This window comes from Phyllobates terribilis, unplaced genomic scaffold (genome assembly GCF_046119375.1).
Source record: "Phyllobates terribilis strain yellow unplaced genomic scaffold, ASM4611937v1 Scaffold_2__4_contigs__length_985480577, whole genome shotgun sequence".
Lineage (NCBI taxonomy): Eukaryota > Metazoa > Chordata > Amphibia > Anura > Dendrobatidae > Phyllobates > Phyllobates terribilis.
In genome coordinates this window covers 104036018-104063886 of record NW_027362762.1, presented here as the reverse complement: position 1 = coordinate 104063886, position 27869 = coordinate 104036018, and the positions used below count along the sequence as shown (strand labels likewise).

The 27869-nt window shown below is 42.9% G+C and overlaps 1 protein-coding gene across 1 annotated transcript; it reads left to right on the top strand.

The window, feature by feature from the left end:
* The first annotated feature begins 14834 nt into the window (after positions 1–14834).
* On the top strand, positions 14835–22583 carry GPR12 (G protein-coupled receptor 12). The gene is made up of 2 exons (XM_073662464.1): positions 14835–15123; positions 15744–22583. Exon 2 carries the CDS (start codon positions 15753–15755, stop codon positions 16749–16751), a length of 999 nt encoding a protein of 332 aa, XP_073518565.1. The 5' UTR covers positions 14835–15123; positions 15744–15752; the 3' UTR covers positions 16752–22583.
* The last annotated feature ends 5286 nt before the right edge of the window (positions 22584–27869 follow it).

Below are 27869 nucleotides of genomic sequence, written 5' to 3'. Positions count from 1 at the left end.
CTGCCTCAGACCTCCTTTCCTCTCGCTGTCTTAGACCGTATCTCCTCTCTCTGTCTCAAGCCACATCACCTTTCACTGTCTGAGCCCACATCTCCTCTCACTATCTCAGACCTCATCTCTTCTCGCTGTCTCAGGTCATATCTCCTCTCTCTGTCTCAAGCCACATCACCTCTCCCTGTTTGAGTCCACATCTCCTCTCACTATTTCAGACCTCATCTCCTCTCACTGTCTCAGGCCACATCTCCTCTCACTGTCTCAGGCAACATCTCCTATCACTGTCTCAGTTCACATCTCCTCTCACTGTCTCAGTTCACATCCCCTCTCACTGTCACGAGCCACATATCATTTCACTGTCTCAGGCCACATCTCCTCTTACTGTATCAGGCCAAATTTCCTCTCACTATATTAGGCTAAATCTTGTCTCGCTATCTCCAGCCACATCTCCTCTCATGGTCTCAGGCCACCTCTCTTCTTACTGTCTGAGGCCACATCTCCTCTCACTCTCTCAGGCCACATCTCCTCTCACTGTCTCAGGCCACATCTAATTTCACTGTCTCAGGCCGTATCTCCTCTTACTGTCTCAGGCCACATCTCCTCTCACTGTTTCAAGCCACATTTCCTCTCACTGCCTCAGACCTCCTTTCCTCTCGCTGTCTTAGGCCATATCTCCTCTCTCTGTCTCAAGCCACATCACCTTTCACTGTCTGAGCCCACATCTCCTCTCACTATCTCAGACCTCATCTCTTCTCGCTGTCTCAGGCCATATCTCCTCTCTCTGTCTCAAGCCACATCACCTCTCCCTGTCTGAGTCCACATCTCGTCTCACTCTCTCAGACCTCATCTCCTCTCACTGTCTCAGGCCACATCTCTTCTCACTGTCTCAGGCCACATCTCCTCTAATTTTCTCAGGTCACATCTCCACTCACTATGTTAAACCACATCTCCTTTCACTGTCTCATTTACATGTCTCAGGCTACATTTACTCTTACTGCCTCAGGCCACATTATCTCTTACTATCTAAGGCCACATTTCCTCTCACTGTCTCAGACCTCATCTCCTGTCACATGGTCTCAGGCCACCTCTCCTCTCACTGACTGAGGCCACATCTCCTCTCACTCTCTCAGGCCACATCTCCTCTCACTGTCTCAGGCCACATCTAATTTCATTGTCTCAGGCCGCATCTCCTCTTACAGTCTCAGGCCACATCTCCTCTCACTGTTTCAAGCCACATTTCCTCTCACTGCCTCAGACCTCCTTTCCTCTCGCTGTCTTAGGCCATATCTCCTCTCTCTGTCTAAAGCCACATCCCCTTTCACTGTCTGAGCCCACATCTCCTCTCACTATCTCAGACCTCATCTTTTCTCGCTGTCTCAGGCTATATCTCCTCTCTCTGTCTCAAGCCAGATCACCTCTCCCTGTCTGAGTCCACATCTCCTCTCACTATCTCAGACCTCATCTTCTCTCACTGTCTCAGGCCACATCTCTTCTCACTGTCTCAGGTCATATCTCCTCTCTCCGTCTCAAGCCACATCACCTTTCAGTGTCTGAGGCCACATCCCCTCTCACTATCTCTGACCTCATCTTCTCTCACTGTCTCAGGCCACATCTCTTCTCACTGTTTCAGGCCACATCTCCTCTCACTGTCTCAGGCCACATCTCCTGTCACTCTCCCGGGCCACATCTCATTTCACTGTCTCATGCCACATTACCTCTTACTATCTCAGGCCACATTTCTTCTCACTGCTTCAGGCCACATTTCCTCTCACTGCCTCAGGCCACGTGTCATCTCAGTCTTAGGCCACATCTCCTCTCACTTTCTCAGACCTAATCTCCTCCCACTGTCTCAGTTCACATCTCCTCTCACTGTCACGGGCCACATATCATTTCACTGTCTCAGGCCACATCTCCTCTTACTGTCTCAGACCACATTTCCTCTCACTATATTAGGCCAAATCTCATCTCAGAATCTCATTATCTCAGGCCACCTCTCCTCTCACTGTCTGAAGCCACATCTCCTATCACTGTCTCAGGCCACAGCTCCTCTTATTATGTCAGGCCACATCTCCTGTCAGTGTCTCAGGCCACAGTAGCACATTATGTTATAGGTTATAGTTCCTATCACTATGGAAGGCAGGCTGATGCGATCAGTCACTTAAGGTCACTTTATGGTGTGACACAATATAAGCATCACAACCAGAGTGGCTGAAATTGGTAATATGAAAATGCCATCTTTTCCTACTTTGTAACATTCTAGGTGGTTTTCAAAAAATATACAGTATATGCATGGCTGGACAACCCCTTTTATGATTGATGAGCACTGAACTTAGATTATGCTTGAGGTTTTAATAACCTTTTGGATATGCTTCTTGGGAAATGGATGAGTTATCCCTGTGTCATTAGTAAATTTAGATCATGCACTCATAGAATGTTAGAGTTGGAGGGGACCTCCAAGGTCATCTCGTCCAACCCCTTGCTCAATGCAGGGTTCAATAAACCATCTCAGACAGATGTCTGTCCAGCCTCTGTTTGAAGACTTGCATTGAAGTCCACCTCTCGTGGCAGCCTGTTCCACTCGTTTATCATCCTCACTGTCAAAAAGATTTTGCTAATATCTAATCTGCATCTTCTCCCATTCAGTTTCATCCCATTGATTCTAGTCTTTCTTTGTGCAAATGAGAATAAAGCTGATTTCCTCTACAGTGTGACAGCTCTTGAGGTATTTTTAGACAGCTATTAAGTCTCCTCTCAGTCTTCTCTTTTGCAAGCTAAACATTCCCAAATCCTTTTACCGTTCCTCATAGGACATTGTTTACAGACCGGTCAGTCACCATTCTGGTCACTCTTCTCTGAACTTGCTCCAGTTTCTTCATGTCTTTTTTAAGATGTGGTGCCCAGAACTGGACACAGTATTCCAGATGAGGTCTGAGAAAAGAGGAGTAGAGGGGGATAATTACATCGCGTGATCTAGACTGTATGCTTCTGTTAATGCAACCCAGAATTGTGTTTGCCTTTTTTGCTGCTGCATCACACTGTTGACTTATGTTCAGGCTGTGATATATTAGTATACCCAAGTTTTTTCACATGTGCTGTTGCTTAGCCCTATTCCTCCCATTCTGTATATGCTTTTTTCATTTTTCTTGCCCAGATGTAGGACTTTGCATTTCTCCTTGTTAAAAACCATTATGTTAGTTGTGGCCCACAGTTCCAGTTTGTTTAGATCTTTTTGAATCCGCTCTCTCTTCTCTAGTGTTAGCTATCCCTCCTAGCTTTGTGTCATCCACAAATTTAATCAATTTACCCTCAATTCCTTCATCTAAATCATTAATAAAAATGTTGAGCAACACAGGGCTCAGGACAGAGCCTTGTGGTACCCCACTTGAGACATTCTTCCAACTGGATGCGCAATCATTTATGACCACTCTTTGGGTTTGATCACTAAGCCAGTTCGAAACCACCTAATAGCTGCCTGGTTGATATAGGTGAGCAAAAATATTTGGTTGCGGTAGTCTACACCACAGCAATGCCAACCTCCTACTAGGGTGCCTCTTCTGATTAGTGGGCCTCTGTAATTTAATTCATGCATAGAACAGCAACATAATGTTACAGTGGGCTTACATATGAGAAGAGGTGATGAGGATGCCGCAGGTAGTAGGAGGTTCACAGGGCTCTGGTGGTCAAAGACTACCAAAGTGGCTGTTAAACCAGGGTTCTGAAAATCTTTATGCTCAACTACAGAGGTTGGCCATTCCTGAGAAAATCCACCACTACTTCAAGTCTCCATTTGGAGATATTAGTGCTCACTGTGACTAAATGGAGTTTCAGAGCATTAGAAATGACTTTGCAAATCTTTTCAGGCATGATTTCTCAACTCTTCTCATCTATTCTGAAAAGTCTCTGGACACGGAATTAGCTGAATTTGCTGACTCATATGACAACTCTTACTTCAGAAAGCAAAACCTCTCATTATCTTACTCTCCTTTCCCAGATCTGCTGTCACTTAACCGAAGTTTTGTTCTTTTACCACGATGTTTCATGCAATTGTCAGAGGATCTTTTCAGCCTCTGTGGTTTTGCAATGGTGGACAAATCACCAATGGACACCAGGTCCGGGGGAGGGGGTGCAAGCCAGTTGTCTGTAGGAACTGGTATACTAAGCTCTTGGATAATGTTGACTGGTACAAAAAACTAGTGTGAGGAGGGTTGTTGAGGATTCCCACTCCCCTCTAAAGCTGTTTTATTATATGCATTCATAATATATATGCTTGATCACAAGTTGTTATTTGTTGTTTGGCTATTATTAGATTGCAACAGTGGATCACAGTGACACTATTGGACCTGTATGTCAGTTGGGAATGCAGAGAGTTAACTAGTTTGGGCCAGCCTCAGTAACAGTTAGAAACTGAAGGATTTCTGGGGGTTGGGGCGACCATCTTTTGAAGTTAGTTAGTAAGTGAGTCTCAGGGAAGACAAAAGTATGAGGAGCACTGGAGAGAAGAAGCAGACGGGTGAGTGTGGCAAATACTTAGGATCAGGAGCAACGTGGACAGTTCAGGACAGTCTGTGCTCAACAGATCAATCTGCGGATTCTAGCCTTTTTCAGCCACAAGGCAGTATTGAACGTGCCAGGACTAGGGCAGCCTTATCAGCAAGGTAGAGCCTGAAAGAGTCAGGCAGCGAGAACAGTAGGGTGGAAGCAGGAGCTCCCTTACGTCAAGGTTCCAGAAGTAGTTTCCCTCAGGGCCGAGCCACACTATAGATGTACATTGTGTGGGCACTGTATCACTATAAAGTGCCGTTGCTTGTAAAATCAATTGAACCTGCAATCCTCTGTATCCGAAGGTGTAACAAGTAAAGTGGTTTAAGAGCCGTGTTGTCATGGGTGTGTCAGAGGTGACAGACAGTCGCCCTGCAGTGGGTCGCAGGAGATCTTCACGTTTGGCATTGCAGACAGCTGCTTAGATAGGAGGCTGTCTTTAGGACCAAGCGACTACCTCTCTCTTGCTAACTTGCTCTCTGGCCTGGGTGTATACACCGCGTGCAGAATTATTAGGCAAATGCGTATTTTGATTACTTTGATACTTTTTATACATATTGTCCTATTCCAAGCTGCATAGGCTTGAGAGCCAACTACCAATTAAGTAAATCTGGTGATGTGCATCTTGTAATGAGGAGGGGTGTTGACTAATGACATCAACACCCTATATAAGGTGTGCTTAATTATTAGGCAACTTCCTTTCCTTTGGCAAAATGGGTCAGAAGAGAGATTTGATGGGCTCTGAAAAGTCCAAAATTGTGAGATGTCTTGCAGAGGGATGCAGCAGTCTTGAAATTTCCAAACTTTTGAAGTGTGATCACCGAACAATCAAGCGTTTCATGGCAAATAGCCAACAGGGTCGCAAGAAGCGTGTTGGCCAAAAAAGGCGCAAAATAACTGCCCATGAATTGAGGAAAATCAAGCGTGAAGCTGCCAAGATGCCATTCGCCACCAGTTTTGCCATATTTCAGAGCTGCAACGTTACTGGAGTATCAAAAAGCACAAGGTGTGCGATACTCAGGGACATGGCCAAGGTAAGGAAGGCTGAAAAACGACCACCTTTGAACAAGAAACATAAGATAAAACGTCAAGAATGGGACAAGAAATATCTTAAGACTGTTTTTTCAAAGGTTTTATGGACTGATGAAATGAGAGTGACTCTTGATGGGCCAGATGGATGGGCAGAGGCTGGATCAGTAAAGGGCAGAGAGCTCCACTCCAACGCCAGCAAGGTGGAGGTGGGGTACTGGTATAGGCTGGTATCATCAAAGATGAACTTGTGGGACCTTTTCGGGTTGAGGATGGAGTGAAGCTCAACTCCCAGACCTACTGCCAGTTTTTGGAAGACAACTTCTTCAAGCAGTGGTACAGGAAGAAGTCGGTATCGTTCAAGAAAAACATGATTTTCATGCAGGACAATGCTCCATCACATGCATCCAACTACTCCACAGCGTGGCTGGCCAGTAAAGGTCTAAAAGAAGAAAAAATAATGACATGGCCCCCTTATTCACCTGAACTGAACCCCATAGAGAGCCTGTGGTCCACCATAAAATGTGAGATCTACAGGGAGGGAAAACAGTACACCTCTCGGAACAGTGTCTGGGAGGCTGTGGTGGCTGCTGCGCACAATGTTGATTGAAAACAGATCAAGCAACTGACAGAATCTATGGATGGAAGGCTGTTGAGTGTCATCATAAGGAAAGGTGGCTATATTGATCACTAATTTTTTTGTTTTTGCATGTCAGAAATGTTTATTTCTAAATTTTGTGCACTGATATTGGTTTACCTGGTGAAAATAATCAAGTGAGTTGGGATTATATTTGGTTTTTATTAAGTTGCCTAATAATTCTGTACAGTAATAGTTACCTGCACAAACAGATATCCTCCTAAGATAGCCAAATCTAAAAAAAACCCACTCCAACTTCCAAAAATATTAAGTTTGGATATTTATGAGTCTTTTGGGTTGATTGAGAACATAGTTGTTGATCAATAATAAAAATAATCCTCTAAAATACAACTTGCCTAATAATTCTGCACACAGTGTATATACATGGTGTGTCTGAGAGGGCGTCGCAGGTTATATTCATTTCTACTTGTGAAGCTTAGCAAGAGAAGTACCTTGTCCTCTCTGGAGCTTTAGGTCATGTACACATTTGGAGTTCATCTAAAGCTAAGCCATGTTCCCATGTTTTGTCTACCCTTGTTGTCTTTAGAGTTTTAGTGGAGGTTGACTAGTGCTCATCTCCTTCCATCCCTAGCCGTAGCCGTATGCCAGGGAAAGTCGGGCAAGGCATGCGATCGGCAATAGCTGAGGAGGCTATATAGGAACGTTAGTTGAGTCAAGGTGACACTATACCAGACTAGGAGGTCTCCACTTCCCCCTTTCCCTAGTGTCTGAGCTCCCTCTCCCTTTTCCCTCTGTGTTACACTTACACCTGGCGTGACATGTGTCTTGTCTCATTCAAAGGACCAGAAGAACTGGATCTGTATAAAGATGAATGAAAGTGAGTAAACCCATCCACATCCACAGAGCACTGCACACCACACAAACCCAGGGACATGAAGGTCCCAATATTTGTGTAGCGGGTTAGGGTGACGAATCAGGGACCCTCAGACATGACTACTATCCTGCCTCCCAGTACACTAGTGCATTATGGTACCATGCACAAAGACTTGGAGAATGAGTATATGGGTATGAAGGATCGTGACAATGACTGTATATAACAAAATAAAGCTCCCTCCCATTCTTCACTTACAGAGGTGTCTGGACACAACTTACTCCAGTCTTTCTTTGAAAACCCATGCAGGCATGACTGAACTGATCATGTACATGTATGGAGGGCTTCAGATCCATGCTAGTATCCATTGTTCCATTGTAGGACCATGATTTACATAAATAACGTAAGTGCCAGCTCCACTGCATGGCAGACGCCAGTATCGCTGCACACACCCATTAGACTTTAATTGGGTTCTTTCGGTTTCCGTCATGGCGTCCAGCATTACAAACATGATAACTTATAAAAAAAAAAAATACATGGACATCTCTCTTTTTAGCAACCATAAAACTAATCCCTCAGCAAAATGGAACAATTCATTTATATAATCAAATGAATCACTTCATTAGAAAATTGACTGACTATAGCCATTTTACTGCTGGGGCTTCACAGCAACTTTGCCACGACACAGTCCACATGGCTAAAGACAGCTATATGCCACCATTACATTGAGCACACTGAAAGTGAATGGTTCGCATTGTGGTCTGTAAGAGAGAGAGGTGAGCAAGTGACAAGAAATTCAACCACTTCTCGCTTTTTTGCAATTAACTTGTCACGATTGCAGTAACTTACAGGTCACTTGCACTATATTGCGATCTATTAGAGCATACATGTGAAACTCTGGCCCGTTGGCCAAATCTGGTCCGCAGGGTGGTTATATTTGACCTGAGACACCAGAACCACCACCCACCCCTATGTGGGGCCCATTATTCTGTATGGAAAACTATGCGCGGCCATTATTCTGTACGGAGGACTATGTGGGGCCATTATTCTGTATGGATGATTATGTGGGGCCCATTATTCTGTATGGAGGACTGTGTGGGGCCCATTATACTGTATGGGGGACTATGTGGGGCCCATTATTCTGTATGGAGGACTATGTGGGGCCCATTAATCTGTATGGAGGACTATGTGGGGCCCATTATTCTGTATGGAGGACTATATGGGGCCATTATACTGTATGGAGGACTATGTGGGGCCCATTATTCTGTATGGATGATTATGTGGGGCCCATTATTCTGTATGGATGATTATGTGGGGCCCATTATTCTGTATGGATGACTGTGTGGGGCCCATTATACTGTATGGGGGACTATGTGGGGCCCATTATTCTGTATGGAGGACTATGTGAGGCCCATTAATCTGTATGGAGGACTATGTGGGGCCCATTATTCTGTATGGAGGACTATGTGGGGCCCATTAATCTGTATGGAGAACTATGTGGGGCCCATTATTCTGTATGGAGGACTATGTGGGGCCCATTATTCTGTATGGATGATTATGTGGGGCCCATTATTCTGTATGGGGGACTATGTGGGGCCCATTATACTGTATGGGGGACTATGTGGGGCCCATTATTCTGTATGGAGGACTATGTGGGGCCCATTAATCTGTATGGAGGACTATGTGGAGCCCATTATTCTGTATGGAGGACTATGTGGGGCCCATTAATCTGTATGGAGCACTATGTGGGGCCCATTATTCTGTATGGAAGACTATGTGGGGCCCATTATTCTGTATGGAGGACTTTGTGGGGCCCATTATACTGTATACTGATTGGCCCGCAACTTTGTCCAAGTTTTTTATTTTGTCCCTCTGTGTATGTTTGACAATACAGGGAGTTTGACATCCCTGTATTAGTGGAATACAGTGATCTGGGTAAAAATAATTTATGAGCTGGTAAGAATATCTGACAAATCAATGGCTGCCAAAATCAGTACAGAATCCAACAGACTATTCTCTATCTCATGGGATAAGTAAGTCTATACAACCACAATGTAACATACCTGGCGGCGTCCTTGCATAGTGGTCCATCTCCCACTGTGCAAGAGCGCGCACTTGATTTCCAGTCCAGACTGCCACTCTGGCTTCTTTCCATACTGTCTGCTTTGCTCTGCTTTGGCTGCATAGGGCGACGCCCGCTGAACTTCCTGTTTCTTGTAGCTGCTGCAGACACACCCCTAATGCGTCCTCAGCCTATTGCTGTCTGTCACCTGGTATTTAAACCAGCTCCTCCTTGGAATCTATGCTTGAGCATCTTGTTCTGTCAGTTGGCTTCTTGTCACTGATGTGCCAGGTCCTGTCTATGTTTCCTGCCTTGCGGTATCAGTTCCCGTGTCTGAACTGTGTCCTGTCTGTGTACTCTAGCCAGCTGTCTGTCTGCCTTCCTGGAGGCTGTATTTCCAGGCCTGTCTGAACACGCTACTAGCCTGTTCGTCACGCCCTCTGGGGGCCGCATACCCAGACTGTCTCCTAGCTTCCTACCTGTTTTGTCTTTATGTCCGTTTGTTCCGTTTTTCTGCAGTGTCTGAACCAGCACTTGGCTTTACCTAGGCTCGTTTCTGCATTTTGTTGCAGTAACTGTTCTTGTCTGAACTGTCTCCTAGCTTCTCACCTGTTTTGTCTTTATGTCCGTTTGCTCCCTTTTTCTGTAGAGTCTGAACCTGCACCTAACTTCTACTCGTTGTCATTGTACTTCCGTTTGTGAGTTGGAGTCCTTTCGCTACTTCTTTGCAAGTACCTTGTGTGTATCTGGTTCTGCCTTTCTTTTCCAGTCTGTTCCGTGTGAACAGAGCCCTGTCCCCTTTGCTTTATCTTTATTTACCGCTTCAGCGATTTATCTCTGTCCTGTCTTACTTACCGCTTCGGCAGTTCCTGCCCACTCAGCCTTGTCCACCGCACTTGCGGTTTTGCTCTGCTCAGCCCTGTCCACCACATCTGCGGTTTTGCTCTGCTCAGCCTTGTCCACCGCGTCTGCGGTTTCGCTCTGCTCAGCCTTGTCCACCGCGTCTGCGGTTTCGCTCTGCTCAGCCTTGTCTACCGCGTCTGTGGTTTCGCTCTGCTCAGCCCTGTCCACCGTGTCTGCGGTTTTGCCCTGCTCAGCCTTGTCTACTGCGTCTGCGGTTTTGCTCTGCTCAGCCTTGTCTACCGCGTCTGCGGTTTCACTCTGCTCAGCCTTGTCTACCTCGTCTGCGGTTTCGCTCTGCTCAGCCTTGTCTACCGCGTCTGCGGTTTCGCTCTGCTCAGCCTTGTCTACCGTGTCTGCGGTTTCACTCTGCTCAGCCTTGTCTACCGCGTCTGCGGTTTCGCTCTGCTCAGCCTTGTCTACCGCGTCTGCGGTTTCGCTCAGCTCAGCCTTGTCTACCGCGTCTGCGGTTTCGCTCTGCTCAGCCTTGTCTACCGCGTCTGCGGTTTCGCTCTGCTCAGCCTTGTCTACCGCATCTGCGGTTTCGCTCTGCTCAGCCTTGTCTACCGCATCTTTGGTTTCGCTCTGCTCAGCCTTGTCTACCGCGTCTATGGTTTCGCTCTGCTCAGCCTTGTCTACCGCGTCTGCGGTTTCGCTCTGCTCAGCCTTGTCTACCGCGTCTGCAGTTTTGCTCTGCTCAGCCTTGTCCACCGCGTCTACGGTTTTGCTCTGCTCGGCCTTGTCTACCGCACCTGCTGTTTCGCTTTGCTCTGCTTGATTACCGCATCTGCGGCTCTGAACCCGTCTCCCAGTCTGTACTGGACCCTACCCAGCCTGCACTCTAGCCTGCCTGTTCCTGTATTCGCCGGTGTGGGTCAACAGCCGTGTCCGGGGTCTGACCTGGAGTGGCACCTGGTCCCTCTGCTCGGTTCCTCCCTTGTGCACTGGCATCGTATGCCATCGTGCAACCTTGGTCGGATCAGGCAGATACTTAGTTACGCCCCTCCAGGCACTCTCCGGTTCATGGCACAGTGGAATCACTAATCACGCACACGCCAGTCAGTCCGGGCGTGTGCATTACACACAACCTGTAAGGGTATGTGTACAGTATAGTTTTTTCTAGTCCGCTCTAAAAGCCGCCTGAAAAAGTGTCTTTTAACCCCTTAACCGATTAAAAGAAATGAGTGGATTATTCTTCACACGTTTTCTGCTCTGATGATGATTTCTATACTTTACAGGATGGCTCAAAAGACTCCTTGAAGATGCCCAGGCATTTCTTTGGGTGTTTTGCCAGTGTTTTTGCTTGAAATATGACATTGTTGAAAGGAGTTAAAAAAACATCTGGAAAACACCAATAAAAAGACTTCACAAAAACACTAAAAAACACGAAAAAAACACCACTGGTGTCTGTCATACAAGGGATAATCAAGTGATGTACCTAGATTCCCATGGGCCCGGGTGCAAAATTTTGACCTCCATGTTGGTCAGATGTTTGGGCCCGTGTAGTATTCTAGATCCTTTGAAGACATACTTGTTCACGCACCATGTAATAATGTCTCCATTCAGGCACCTTCCTGTGATAATGTCCCCTGTCTTGGCCCCTTTTTTGTAATAATGTCGCCCGTCCTGGCCCTTTTCTGTAATAATGTCCCCCATCCTGTAATAATGTCCCCCATCCTATGCCCCTTCCTGGTATAATGTCCCCCATCCTGTGCCCCTTCCTATTATAATCTCTCATGTCCTGGGCCTCTTCCTGGTATAATGTCCCCCTTCCTGGCATACAGTCCCCCATCCTGAGCCCCTTCCAGTAATAATGTCCACCTACCTTTCCTGGTATAATGTCCGTTCTGCTGCTCTTTTTCCTCTTCTCCCATGACGTGTGACGTCCTCTTCTATAGCTTGCAGCTGACTTCGACATCACAGCCATGGTGGCGCATGATGTCACTGCCATGCTCCGCTCATTAGGGGCACGCCAATGTCAGCTGCTGGATTCTGATTGGCCGTTGGCGTGCACTGCAGTGGAGAGAGCTGACGAGACTCTGCTTCCCAATACATTGCAACTGAAGGTGTGTCCTCGGATGCACAGGAAATAGGCGCTGGGATCCCCCTTCCCGCATGGGCCTGGTTGCAGTCGCCCCCTCTTCCCCCACGATCATTATGCTCCTGGGTCTATTGTTTAGGTAAATCATGTTGCAATTATGGAACCATTAATAGATGTGAGCAGATGTTAGAACACAACACAAATAAATAGCACGGAACAGCACTACATAGTACTACAGTATAATTATTCAACAGGGCTGAGGTGTGGTGTGTGAAAAAGGTGTATGAAAGTGTGATGAAAAACAACAGTGGGGTTAAAAAAAAATGACTATGGTGAAAAAAGGTGTACATATTCTTGAATACGTGAAATTGTAAGTAAGATAATGATGTGGAGGGGAAATAAAGAGTCCAGGAGTGCTCACAGTTGTCAATCTGAATTTTTTCATGTTTTCTGGACAATTTATTGAAAAATTATCGTAAATTTATTGAAAAATCAGCGTAAAAAAGTGCTTATTTTCAAGCCTGTCCTTTATATCAAGAGATTCAGGACTCATTCAGACCCCAGTTTTTCACATACATGTTCTATTAGTGTATTTCACAGATAAAACTTGTACTTATTATGGTCTTTGGGGCTGTTCACATGTCTGTGTATTTTTGCTGACAAAGTGGACCACACTAAATTGCGGAGTCCTGTCCAATTTTGATCCGAGTCACGAAGAAAACTTGCCAAAGTATGTCTATGGGTCAGTGAAAAATTTGCACAGCACTTAGATTCCATCCATGGGCTGTACGTTTGATTGGAAACGCTTGAGAAACCTCCATCTTTGTTTTTTCCATAAGGGAAAAACTAATGAAACTCTAATAGTAAAAAGGACAAAGTGACCAAATTCTGATGAAAATCTGATCAAAAGCACTGATAAAATTCTGACCATTTTTTGTGTGTGAGAAAAATCACCCTTAGGCTACGTTCCCCCAATGAGCTGTTGGTGAGTTTTGAGGTTGCAGATTTTCCGCACCTATTATGTAAATTAGGATATTTTTTTTTTCATTGCATTTTTGAGTGTTTTTTGACACTTGGTTTTATTGCGTTTGTCATGTTTTAATGAAAGCTACTTTGTTTTTTATACTTCCAGTATTTGGCTTTAACTTTATGGCCACATTCTCACGTTCAGTATTTGGTCAGTATTTTACCTCAGTATTTGTAAGCCTAAACCAGGAGTGGAACAATCAGAGGAAAAGTATAATAGAAACACGTCACCACTTCTGTATTTATCACCCACTCCTGGTTTTGGCTTACAAATACTGATGTAAAATACTGACCGAATACTGAACGTGAGAACGTGGCCATTGATACAGTCATGTGTGGATTACATGCATTTTGATGCATTTCTGCTGTGGAAACGCACAAACAACACTTGTGCATTTATGTATTTTCCACATGTACTGTAATTCAAGTCTATAAGAAAAATCTGTACATGAAACTCAGAGTACCTACAGGAGAAATTGACATGTTGCAGATTTTTACGATGCGTACAAAAAGCGCAGTGGGCATGAGATTTCTATGAATCCCATCCACTTTGCTGGAACTGTAAGGCTACGTTCCCAAAATGAATTTTTGGTGAGTTTTTGACGCTAAGTATTTTTGAAAAACTGCAAGTAACCTATTTTACCTAATGGGTACAGAAATGCGGCAGAAAATCTGTAACATCAAAAACTCACCCAAAAGCTCATCGTGGGAACAAAGCCTAAGGGTATGTTCCCATGGTTAGGAGCCGCTGCGGGTTTGAAGATGTGTGTCTGTGCAGTGTCAAACCCGCAGCGGCCAGATGGTACAGCATAGTGGATGGGATTTGTCGAAATCCCATGTCCACTATGCGTATCTGGGCACCTGCGGATCACCCGCAGAAACTGATATGCGGCGCGTCTTTCCAATCCGCAGCATGTTAATTTCTCCAGCGGGTCCGCGTGCGGGCTTTCCCCATAAACCAAACCTCTGAGGAATGTTCGCAGGTGGAAAAAAAATGGCGCAGCTCATTTGCATAGATGAGTGGAAGCCGCCGCGGCTATTTTGCTGTGTCGGGACCGCAGGCGGCTCCGGACAGTGTGCACATACCCTAAGACTTTGCAAAAATATGCAGTGTGAAAAACTCTCCAAAAACTCATGGTGGGTACACAGATTATGTGTGCTTTGCAATTATGGGAGTGGGGCATATTGAAAACAGATTATTGTATACTTCTCCCAGCAGCTTATATGATAAAAAAAAGATTGAAAAATGATTGATCCTTAAGAAAAAAAAAGAGAGCTGAGGAAGACTTTAACATTTTGAATCCCATAGAAGTTAACAGGATCCATCATGATCATTTTTCTACAAAAACAGTGAACCCTGATTATATCATTTGCATGTAGACACCCAACAGACACAACTGATCATGTTGGAAAGACATGATCTGCCATTATTGATCACTTCTGCAAAAAAATAAATACATGTATCTATAATGTTTTTAGAAATCATTTACCAAATACTTGTGTCATTATCTCATCATAACTTGTGGCTAAGTTGTCACTTACAATATAATATTTTTATTGCAGAAAAAAATCACATTAATCAATGTAAGACTAACAAATATTTCTATTATTACTTCCTGACGTCGCTACTGGTATTCTTTTAGCCAAGTTGTCACTTATACAGATGCATGTCATGTAAGGGTTAACAAGTTTTCTTTTTCTTTTTTTTTAAATCCCCCTCAATTGGGTTTTTTTTCTAGCACACTGCAGTAGATGTGCGCGTACGCGCAGCAGAGAGGTCCGCGCAAACGGGTGCGCGCAACTGCGACGTCCCGACTCTCAGTCTTTTCTGCCTCTTGCAGGCAGCAGCAGCGGTAGTGATCGCTATGAGCGCCCGGCGAGGAGCTGACAGCCCGACCCCCGCTATCCATCCACCTGCAGCCCCCTTCCTGCAGGACACCCAGAGCCCACCTCCCATCTTCACCCTGCAGGGGGAGAGGATGCAGGGCCAGCCTGGCACAAGCTCCACTGTCTCAGGACCATAGGACATCTGCAGCCGGGGATCCAAGCGATTGGATTTCAAGGTGACTACATTGTGAGATGCTCATTGTATGGAGCTGCCCCCTCCTCTTCCTCCTCTATTATACAGAGGGTCTCATGCATGTATGCATGCATCCTGCCACCCATCCCCAGAGCTAGAATTACCAGGGACAATGAGGCTTCTCAATTTTTGGCATTTGACTCTTCTATATTATAGATATTTATCATATGAACTTAGTGAACCTTCTGATCCAATCTGAAAATTTTCCAGCCTATATGGAATAATCATTTTAATTTACATGTAGCAAACGCCAAATGTGTCACCCCCCCACATGTATCTCATTGGCATATGGATTGCATATCAAATTGTAAATCGGCCAAAATCTTACCCATCAGAATATCGCTATATAGGTGATATATTCTTGATATTGTAAAATCTGCAGAAATTAAATGTAGCCAGGTGCATGTGTGAATATTGTGAAGACATTTTAGGAAGATGACCCATTTACACCTTCAATACGTTTAACCCCCTTCCCAGCCCCCCATCCCCATGTTATTAATGATCGGTTTGCCATATTGTGTATATATGTAGACGTCAGAGTAGCAGATGATTGCATGTTCTCATTCTCCTACGGTGCACTAAAGCCTTTTCTTTTTATTGAAGAAGGTTAAAATGAATGAAGATACGAAGGTTAATATAAGCTGGCTGCCTCCGGATCCTATAGATGTCAGTTCTCCAGAGAATATCTCAGCTGCAGACTCCTCCCTGATTCCTGTGCTAGAGCCAGAGCTCATAGTGAACCCATGGGATATTGTTCTGTGCACATCAGGAACCCTTATCTCCTGTGAAAATGCTATTGTGGTCCTTATCATCTTCCATAATCCAAGCCTCCGAGCCCCAATGTTCCTTCTCATTGGGAGTTTGGCCCTCGCGGACCTCTTAGCTGGTGTCGGACTAATAGTCAATTTTATTTTTGCATATCTTCTTCAATCCGAAGCAGCAAAACTTGTCACAGTGGGACTGATAGCCGCATCTTTTTGTGCCTCGGTGTGCAGCTTGTTGGCCATCACAGTTGACCGTTACCTATCACTCTATTACGCTTTGACATATAATTCGGAAAGGACAGTCACTTTCACCTATGTCATGCTTATTTTTTTATGGGGAGCGTCTACGTGTGTTGGTCTGTTGCCTATAATGGGCTGGAATTGCCTTAAGGATGAATCAACATGTAGCATCATCAGGCCGCTGACTAAAAATAATGCTGCCGCCCTTTCGGTTTCTTTTTTGCTTATGTTTGCACTTATGCTCCAGTTGTACATTCAGATCTGCAAGATAGTCATGAGGCATGCTCATCAGATCGCCTTACAGCACCATTTCCTGGCTACTTCTCACTATGTCACCACCCGCAAAGGAGTATCAACCTTGGCCATCATATTGGGGACCTTTGCGGCCTGCTGGATGCCTTTCACCCTGTATTCATTAATAGGAGATTACACCTATCCTTCCATCTATACCTATGCCACACTATTGCCAGCCACATACAACTCTGTTATCAACCCGGTCATCTACGCCTTCCGGAACCAGGAAATCCAGAAATCTTTGTGGTTGATCTGCTGTGGCTGTATCCCATCTAGTGTATCTCAAAGAGCCAGGTCGCCCAGCGATGTATGATTATGTAGAAGCTGAGGTCGGTGTTCATGTGTCAGGTGTAGTCTTCATTTTACATAAATGCGCAAAAAAAAGGAATATCACGGTGTAGATACACTTGAGATTGCTGTGCTCAAGGACACTTGGACGTGGCGTTAAAGTGATCGCTCCATTTCATAAATGGAAATCAATTTATTTATTAAGTCGCGATTGTGTAATATCTATTCAAAAAGAGCTAATGTTGTAACACTATCTGAGGTGTCATTTACTCAGGTTTTGTGATTTGTCAGAATGATGTGTTCCTTCCTGTTTGTAAATGTACAGCAATTATAATGAGGGGGGTTTCAAAGTCTGGTCCTTGAATCATTATTAGATCCCATATCTTAAAGACATTCTACCCTAGAAGTACCCCCGATGGTTGCGGTAAGACCAAGTGCTTAAAGAGGTCCAAGGTCAAGTTGGTCCTTCACTGTGAACCTGCATCGGGCTCTACACAGCATGGTAAATGGTCATAGGGTGTGGAACAGGAGCCTAGTAGCTCCTTGACTCCTCCACCACTTCATTGGTCCATGCCAGGACCAGAAATGATTAAGTCCTATTTGTCAATCACCTGACCACTTGTACATTTATGGCATGTGACTGCTGAAGCCAATGATTGTCTGCAAAAGTCAGATGGTTGATGAATGGGACATCATCCCACCAGAAGTGTTAAGACCTCGAGACCACCTGTGTGGTGACACTAAAATTTTGAGGAGTCCTGGAAATCTCATTTTACACAGTCTCCTAGTTTATATAAAAGGGACCGAGCTAATGAATTTAATTGACTCTGGTTGGGTTGTTGGAGAGAAATGATTGTTAAAAGATGTCAAGTTAACATTTGCTACATCCATATGTAATAAAGATGCCTTTATGATAAGATATCGGCAATCAAGGGGCTCATAAATTGTTTTCACCTGTGTTCCATATCCTTTGATAGCCATGCCATCCTTCTCTTTAACAAAACATGAGATGGAAGGCCAAAAAGCAAAAGAGCCCTTGCGATGATGTGAATCACGGTGAAAGTGGCCATATTTGGGTCCAGATTATGGGGCTCTATATTCTATATTAGTTCTGTGTACTAAAGATTGATGCCCGAGGACCAGTCCTGAAGCCTTCATCTCTACAATTGCTGGACATCCAGATTCACAAGATCCAATCCCACTTAGAAGACTTCTATGGTGGATGTAGTATAAAAAATAAGTACAACCAGGCACTTTTTAATGTTTCTGTGTGTCATACATATGTTATGTTATATAGAATTCATATATATATATATATATATATATTTTGAATGACTAAATGCCAAAATCAGAATAGCACAAGCACAATTGTATAGTAAAAAAAATTTCCATTACCTTTGTTTACATTGGCCACGTAAAGTATATTGGGCGGAAAACAGTCCTGTATCTATAACACTGGCCTACAAAGTCTTTTATTTTACATGTACAGTATATTTATGACTGGTGACAATGGGGGAAATCCACCAATACTAGTGCAAAGGAAAAGTGGAGCAATTGTTCACAGAGACCAAAGCATTTTGATTAATTTCCCTCTTCACCAGTTTTGATAACTTTGCCCCATTGTCGGGTATCAGTCAGATGGTTAACAATTGACCTTCTAAATGGGACTGAATCATTTCTTGGTAGGACTTGTGAGAATATATGTTCTGTAGAATAAATGAATGAGTCCGGAATGGTTCTGCTTTACATTCCAGGTGTATTCTGCGTTGAGAGCTGGTTTTTCTGGTCGCCCACTTCGTTCTTGCATCATGTTCTACACTTTAGGCATATGAGGATTGGTGAAGTAGGGGCTTCGTACACTGCAAAATTCCTTCCTTTCTATCGATTCCAGGGAAAAAATTGCAATAAATCACTAACGAAGAGTGAAATAGTCTCTGACATCCTGGAGATTATGTATATGTGTGCAAGGCTGCGAGGGATTACAATACACCTGCATGGCTTGCTTCCTCTCTGAGGTGGTAATTGGAACTGTGCAGCGAAAATAGAAATTGTGACGCAATAAGGTGTATGTTGTAGTAACCATTTCGCCGCTGGAAGTGTTACCTGTGTGAGTCATTATGTTTGGATTAGTGATGCTTTAGGGTTAGGTCATTTTCATTTTGTGATGCTGTATTGAAGAATGCATGGTGGTTTGGCGCTCAAATGGTAAAGTGTCCTTGTTATCTGAGCCTTCCTTGAAAAAAAAGAAAAAAAGATCGTTAGGAATAAGAAGCTTCTTTTCTTCCATATTTCGCTACTGAACAACTGCAAGATGGGACCAAAAAAAACAAAAACAAAGCTGGACTTAACAATATTGATCTTCCACAGTAGAGAATATTATATGCGCTGTATGGAAATTTCTCCATGTTCTGATTGAGCTCTTTTTCTTCTATAAGACATCATTAGTCCATTCTGTAAAATCAACTCTGTTGCACAAACTTATATAACTGGTGCAATAACGTGGTGGAGAGAGAGTCGTCACATCTCTGCCTTTGGGGGAATCTGTGTTAATCCTCAATGGTTCCGGTTTTCTGTTTCAGCTCTGTGTACATTGAATGAATACGTCATTGGTCCAAATCCCAGCCAAAGCCTTGTAGTATAGTAAAGTATTATTTACAATGTAGTACCCTTTCCCCATTATGGTCTTTATTATGACACTTCTTTGTATGGCTCCATTATAGGACACCCATATAGAGGCTCTAGGCTTTACCGTACTTCTGAACAGCTCCAATTTTTGCTCAAATCTGCCGGTAAAATTGTGCCATGCTCTTTTCTATGCTTATTTATGAGATTGAAACATTGCTTCAAGTGCAGAAAATCTCTAATATTTGGCACCTGATGGATTATGGCACCTCCACTTGATGGAGTATGGCGGCACAATTCCACTCCCATATAGAGGCTCTAAACTTTACCGTACTTCTGAACGGCTCCATTTTTTGTTAAAATCTGCCGGTAAAATTATGCCATTCTCCATCTTATGCTTATTTATAGAATGGAAACATTTCTTCTAGTGGAGAAAATCTCTGACATTTGGCACCTGATGGAGTATGGCACCTCCACTTAATGGAGTATGGCGGCACAATTCCACTCCCATATAGAGGCTTTAGGCCTTACTGTACTTCTGAACGGCTCCAATTTTTGCTCAAATCTGCTGGTAAAATTGTGCCATTCTCCTTATGCTTATTCATAAGATGGACACATTGCTTCCAGTGGTGAAAATTTCCGACATCTGGTGGCACCTGATGAAGTATGGCGAAACAGTTCCACTCCAATGCCCTCCCTCCTTTGTCCCCCGCATTCAATTTGAATCATTATCATAGGAGTCTGGGAACCTGATATATTCTTCATAAGACAGAAAGCTGGCATTTGGACACCCAAAGTGGAACACCACTAAATAGATTTCCTGGACTTTTGTGATTATGATTTGAGGGAGGAGGAAAGTGGGACAATGAGTTTGAATGTCTTGGCAGTATTAAAATAAAAATCTGCTTTATTATTCCAGAAACAGCACCACTCCTGCCTATAGATTGTGTCTCGTATTACAGCTGTGCCCAGCTGCACTTTTAGACAAAGTTTATGGACATAGGAAGTGTTTTTTTCTGGAGAAAAAAAAACAGATCCTACTTGCTAATCTTTGACAACTCCTTTAACTCCCTTCAAAACTAAATTTGCAGGTCTACCTGGGGCAATTTACCATGGTTCCTCTGGGTGAAGCAAATTACACACTTAGGCTGTGTGCCCACGTAGCATTTTTCAAGCGTATATGCTGCGGAATTTCCGCAGCGTAAACGCTTGAAAAACGCATGTATATCCGCACCCCATGGTCCCCAATGGGATTCCGCAAGTTCTATGCACATGCTGCGGATTTTTCCGCAGCGTTTATGCCGCGTTCAAAAATCCACAGCATGTCATTTAATTTTGCGTTTCCGCAAGCGGAATTGCCTTTGTCCAATGCATAAAAAACGCAAGGCAATTCCGCATGTGGAAAACGCGTGATAAACGCGCGAAAAATGCGCGATAAACGCGTGCGGAATTCCGCATGCGTTTTTCCGGGAGAAGACTTGCATTTATGCAGCAGAAATTTTCTGCTTCATAAATGCAACGTGGGCACATAGCCTTAATTTCATCCATCAGTGCATGGTGCTCCCAAGTTAAACCTCAATATAAACTCAACTGTCTGATTCATATATTATTCCGTAAATGTATTTGTTTCAGTAACTGCAAACAGGCATATGAAGTTTTTGTGGATTTTTTTACATCGCAGTTCATGTTGACTTTATGTGTGAAAAGTGTTTGGGATAGATAATGCATTGAATTCCGCGTAGCCTTAAAGATGTTTAGTAAGTTCAAATGCAAAAAATTTCTAGACATGATATAAAAATGTAAAAAAAAAAAAAAAACTAAAAAAGAAAAAAGTAAAAAAAAAATACAGAATATAGTGACATTCAGATGAAAGGTACAATATGCTTTATCAACACGATCGTCTCGTGGGCACATATCGTCATTGTGGTCAGCTGCATTAAAAGGGTCATATTTACTATTTTCATGATTTTTTTTGCTATATTTGAGATGATTTTGTACATTTACTTTACTGATTGTATCCTTTTATTTCACATTGTGTGAATTTTTTTTTAAAACTGTATTCGCACAGTCTGAAAAACTCCTACACAGAGCTTTCACACAGAGCCGTATAATTTTTGTCTGAGTACAGCCAAAATGTGTTATAATTCAGCAACACTAATTTACTTAATTGTGCAGGATTAAAAAAAAGGGATTGCTTTTTTTTCCCAGAAACGGTGCACCTCTTATTCATAGGTAATATTTGGTATTGCAGCTCATCCCAATTCTAGAGAGCGGGGCTGAGCTATAATACCAGATGCAACCACTGGACTAGAGAGTGACATTGTTTCTAATTTCCAAATTTTACATTTCGTTAACCTTTTAAGGTTATTATGTGTTCTGAGCTTAATAAGGGATTCCATTTAGACTCTTATAGTTACCGCTCCAAATTTGCACAGGTGCCTGAAATTTTCAGAAATCCTCTAGAAATTCAGGCATGTGCTAGTCTAAAAAGGGCCTGGGTTTACAAAATCCGGCCCAAAGCTGGCAATTTCCATCCAGTATTGGCAGGCTTGGACTGGCTCGCAGGAGAACAGGAGAATCCTCTGGTGGGCCCATGTGCAGGAGTGGGCCACCCCCCTTTTATATGAGCAGTACTTGGCACAATTCACTTCATTCACCATATACTGACAAAGGCAGCATCTTATTCATTTAACAATTAACCCAATTTATTGCTATAGAATTTTGTGAACGAGGATCAAGTCATATTTGCATGTAGCTGAAAAGTGGGGCCCTGGAGCTGATGTTACTGGTGGGCCCTTGGCATGGCAGTCCGACACTGAGTATTGGCCATTCCCCGAGTGGCTGTTGAACATCCTTATTTTAGCAACCAAGATATTGGTTAGTATGGATTTATGTTCCAAAAAGATTTAAAATATCAAATCATATCTAAAGCTCAACCTCCCCTTTTATGAGAGCTGATCATATTTTGCTGAAAAGAGAGAATTATGTCCCGCACATGGTCTTGTCCATACATATAAATTTATATACATAGATCTGTATGGACTTATCCTATAACTCCTTCTATTGGTAGGTTGCGAATAAGACATTGACTAGGACTGTAGGACAGCGCTTGATTTACTGGAATTTGGTTCTCTATTAAAGGGGTTGTCCATTACTAAGACGACCCCTTTTTGAATTAAATGTTAGGCCCCGTTAGAATAAAAAAACCTATACTCACCTCCGGTGCTGGTGCCGTTCCAGCAGTGTCGGAACTCGCGGTCCCCGAGCTCTGGTGTGGTGGAATGACACGTGGTGCCCGGCGCCCAATCAACACTGGCGTCACTGTTGCCAGCTTCATACAGATTGAACATGAAGAGGAAGTCAAAGATCAACTGCAGCCCGGACTTCCTCTTCATGTTCAAAATGTATGAAGGCGGGGACAGTGACGCCAGCAATGATTAGGCGCCGGGCACCACGTGTCACAACAACCGCACCAGAGCTCCGGGACTGCGAGTGCCGACACCGCTGGAACGCAGCCATCACAGGAGGTGAGTATAGGATTTTTATCTTATCGGGTCCAAACATTTCATTCAAGAAGGGGTTATCCTAGTAGTGGACAATCCTTTAATTCCGCATAGAGCTAACTGGTTAGCCTAAGCCCGACTTGAGCCCTTTTCTTTTTGAGGGTATATCATAGAGGGTCTATCATAGAGGGTCTATCATTGAGGGTCTATCATTGAGGGTCTATCATTGGTAACTCATTTTTGAAGATAGAATTACTTAACGTGATCTATTCCATAACTATTATTACATATTGTCTGCAATGAGTCACTTTTAGGTTTTATAAGATTTTGCAAACCACGCTTATCTCTATATTTGGAAAGTCTATTTCCACCAGCTTTTTTTTTGCGATTCAGCAGAACAAAATTTGTGCATAGATTGCTCTTTATATCACAGGTCTGGACAAATCTCAAGGAGCCAGGTAGTCAGTTCACATAGAACATTGCTAAGAGCACCAAATATTTGGTGTATATAAAAAAGTTGAAAAGTCCATCTCAGTTATACTGCCTTACAAAATTGTCTTTTGGGTGGTTTATAAATTGAAAAATAAATAACAGATCCCTGTATGATAGTATTATTTATCATTATGTATCTTTTTTACAATTTGACCTGAAAAGGCTAATCATGCTAATAATAATAAATACTAAAAAAAAAATACAAAAGGAAAAACAAATATTATGTGAAACTATAAATTACCTGCTTAAAATATTTTCTCATATCGTCACTGTAAGGCTTCATGCACATGGCCCTATAACAATCTGTACAAAGGCACTCATGGAAATTTCGGAGCCGGTGTTATATCTCTAGATTTCTGCAATATGGGGGTATTTCTTTCCATTGATTCTAGTGAAGAGTATTGTGCCTATATGGGAGCACATAGATTGCCTGCCCCTCCGTAATAGAGGGTAAGGTTTTACCACTTGCACGAGACTTAAAAAGCATAAGGCTGTGTTCTCACTGGGGTCATGAGTTCTGTGTAGAACGAATGCCATGACTCTATCCAAAGGATCCAAATGGTCATCGAAAGACCCCATAGACTTCAGTCGGGTTCTTTCTGAATTTCTGTAATTTTGATGGAAAAAAATAGCATTAAATTTATCAATCTTCTTGCCATCAAAGCCCAGACAATGACCACAATATGGACTGAACACTAGTGTGAACAGGGCCTTATATAAAGGCTGCTTACATCTAACCACTAAAGACTGCTCACAAATGACCACTATGTCTCACCATGTCCAACCATAACCACCATACCTGGTTCATCCTAATCCAGTGTTTAGCCAGATAATATGAGCTCAATATTCTATATGAAGCCTTCTAACTTGTGCATTTGGGATTACAGAGGACCTGTCACCTGCTATATATATATATATATATATATATATATATATATATATATATATATATATATATATATATTACCTGGTGTAAATGCCGTTGTTCTCCTGAATCTGGCAATGTTTTTCATTAGTACCTGCACGCAGTGGCATAACTTGAAGCTTATGGGCCCCTATGTAAATGTTCCAGGAGGGCCCCAATTATCACAGGTCTGTAATAATAATAGGCATTTCATATGGACCAAAGGGACTTTTTGGGCCCCTTAGGCTCCAGGGCCCGGGTGTGATTGCAACCTCTGCACCTATTATAGTTACACCCCTGCCTGCACCTCACTGTTCCTATATTTGAATCTGCTGTTTTTATACATCTGGGTGTGGTCCTCCTGCAGACTCCCATAGAGGAGAGGTGAGGACCACGCCCACTTGTCTAACAAAACTAGATTTATATACAGAGAAGAGGGGGCCATAGCTCAGGAATGGAGAGTAGCAGGAACAAAAGAAAAACATCGTCAGATTCAGGAGAACAGTGGCGTTTACATCGGGTAAGAAAATTACATGTTTATGACAAGGTACAGGTCCTCTTTCTGTAGATTTAGTCCTATTGACCAAAGAAAATCAAGGAATATTTCATCTCCAAAGCACCACCGCTCTTTGTGCCCTCTATACTTCATGTTCTAGAAGAATGTTACGGGGCAGATTTCTCTATACAACAACCTTTGTAACCCATGGCAACCAATCACAGCGCACCTTTCATTACCTGCTGCTATGTAACAATGAGAGCTTGGCTGTGATTGGTTGCTATGGGCTACAAAGACAGTTTTAGCAAATTTGCCCCATTTAAAAACATATTTGGCGTTTCCTTTGACGTGTAAAATCACATTACCGACTACTTTATTGAAGGATAACTTTGCTTTTAATATCGCAGTTTGTGATGAGTCGCTGAGGGATTAATGTATATTTAATGATACACTAGCTTTGATTAACGGAAATGAACTTTCCATCGCTAAACTCGCAGCATATGGTATAGAGAGGTCTGACATGTACATTGTAAGACGTGGAGCAACTACAAATAGCGGGACAGCCTCCCGAAGCCGTGCTGGTACTTGTAGTTCCTCCACGTCTAGGATACCTACTGTTTGAGAAGTAATTATAAATACTGTATGTGAATTCAAGATGCCAGCTAACACCGTAAACAGGCAGGAGAGATGTGTCTGCCAGGAAAATGACGGGCGCATCTCTTTTTGTGAGTTTGATGTTAATGAATGTATTCAAATAATTTTGCTGTCAAGGCACAAAGACGATATCTTTCTTCTGATTGTGGGGCTTCTCGAAATGAAAAGCAACAGTGCTTATAGATGTCAACATGTTAAAGTGATGCTCCGCCTCTGATGAACATTGGCCTTATAATTAGCAAGCGTAGAATCTATCGTCTGGGTATCTCCCTTATCCTGTTTAGCATTTTTATTATTTATTTATTTTTGGGGTTTAAAGGAAACCTGTCATGTAAAAAAAAACACTATTAACCTGCAAATATGAAGTTAATCTGCAGTATAATAGCATTCTAACACCATGCGGCCTCTGCGCCAAGAGCCCCGCTGCCGGAGGAAATTAACTTTATTCCCCCGGCAGGCTTGATCTTTCAGTCATAGGAGCAGTCCGGCGCAGCTTCAGTCAACTATGTGCAAAAATACAGTCCGAAATACAGAAGAGAACAGTGTAAGCTGCGATTATTTTCACACGGACACTCGGTCGGTGTGAAAAAAAAATGTCATCTGAGCAGCCCAATTGAATTACATTGGTCAATGTGCTGTCCGATTTTTAGCTAGCCCTTACTTGCCTGTATAGTATGTTTGTCTGAACGAGCCCTTATAGTACCACATATAAGAGAACAGAAATAGTAGTACTAGATAGCAGAAAACCACCAACATCCCAACAAATAAGGCACTCCACAGGTATATTAAGTGCATCCAGTATATTGAAAGGCTCATTCTTCTTAATAAATTTGGCACATTTTGGATTGCCTTATAGAGTTGGTGCAAATCGGTTTGCCGGACCTGGTCCATCGGCCACAACAGTAATCTGTCACCACTGGATGGGAACCCTGAAAACTGCATCCTACCTCTCAGCCTCTGCTGAAAATGCCATCAGATAAGTGGCCGTTCTCAGTGCTCCCATCTAGTGACCACAGATTACTGACAAGGCCAATGAACTGGATCCTGCAAATTGATTTGCACCAACTCTACAGTCCTAAAATGTATACCAGCAGGGGTAGATTTGCACAAAAATTTAAGCTATTTTTTTTTACAGCTGTCCTAATAAATTTGTCTAAAAGTTGTTGATCACACCCCCCTCTTGATAAACCTCATCCACTTTCCCAACTTTTGGCAAGCATCACACTAAAAGTTAAAATTCTGCACAATTTGTAAGTTTTTGTAGCTTCGTTATGAGAAAAAATTGCTCAAACTGATTAATAAATGTAGAGTAATGTTCTTGCACTTGATTGTGCCAGCTGAACCTCTTGGCCTCATAGCAGCTGCTTTGGTTATAGTTATACCCATGGTTGCCATCTGGAAACCGCCAACAAACCGGGTAAATAATCTTGTTATGGCTTTCATTTATTTTCCCCTTAAATATTGCATATTATGGAGTATGCCATGACCTATTTTGCAATCTTACAGAAGTTGCACGACCCCCATGGACTTCTATGAGTAATATATTACTGCTCCATACAAGCTGGAGCATCTACAGAGCTGTATTGTGCACTGGTTATTAAAAAAAAGTACGACGCAGATATAAAAAGTGCATATAACTTGCTTTGGATTGTGATGAGGCAGAGCACAACCCATTTACTGCATCACACCATTATGCTCTCAAAATACTAAAAAGGTAACAGCAACAGATCCACTAACAGTAACTTGCTGATGGTTTCCCACATATAAGTTTTTTTGCACTAATGTATAGAAAACTGCAAAAATGTTTCAAATTTATACCACACGGATGCTGGATTGTACACTGGTGACTATATGGTCCCAAATAATCAAAGGTAAAGCATCACTTTAAATGGTTTACGCTCTGAAAACCAGTATTTATTGTGAAAAAAATAAATAAGACAAATGCACTTTTTTCTATAGAAATGTAATAATATCGTGTACAAAGCTGTTATATAAAAGATGTCTATTTCTCTGTGGTCCTTGTAATAAGGTGCTCCGTGTCACCATATCTTGTAGTGTGCAAATAATCTTGTAAATTAGTTTCTACAAGTAAATAACATGGTGAAGGGGTGCAATATTTTCTAATGTCCAGTTCGTCTGTGGCATGCTATTTCATGTGGCATGCATGGAAATGTATAAAATCTAAAAGGATCGTTACACAGTTGACATTTGTCTGTTTTTCATCTTGTGTTAAATTAAAATGTGTCCTGCATTTCTAGTAGGTGTCATGATTGAAGCTGATTATATTGTATTTATGCTGTGCGGTTTTCAAATTGGTAGTAATAGGGTTGTCCACGACTTATATATTTATGACCTGTCCTTGGGATAAGTCATCAATGTATATTGGGTCAATACCCGGAAACCCACTGATCAGCTGTTTTCAGCCCGAGCCCGAACGGCATGGCAATATATACTATGCCTTCATCGTTCTGG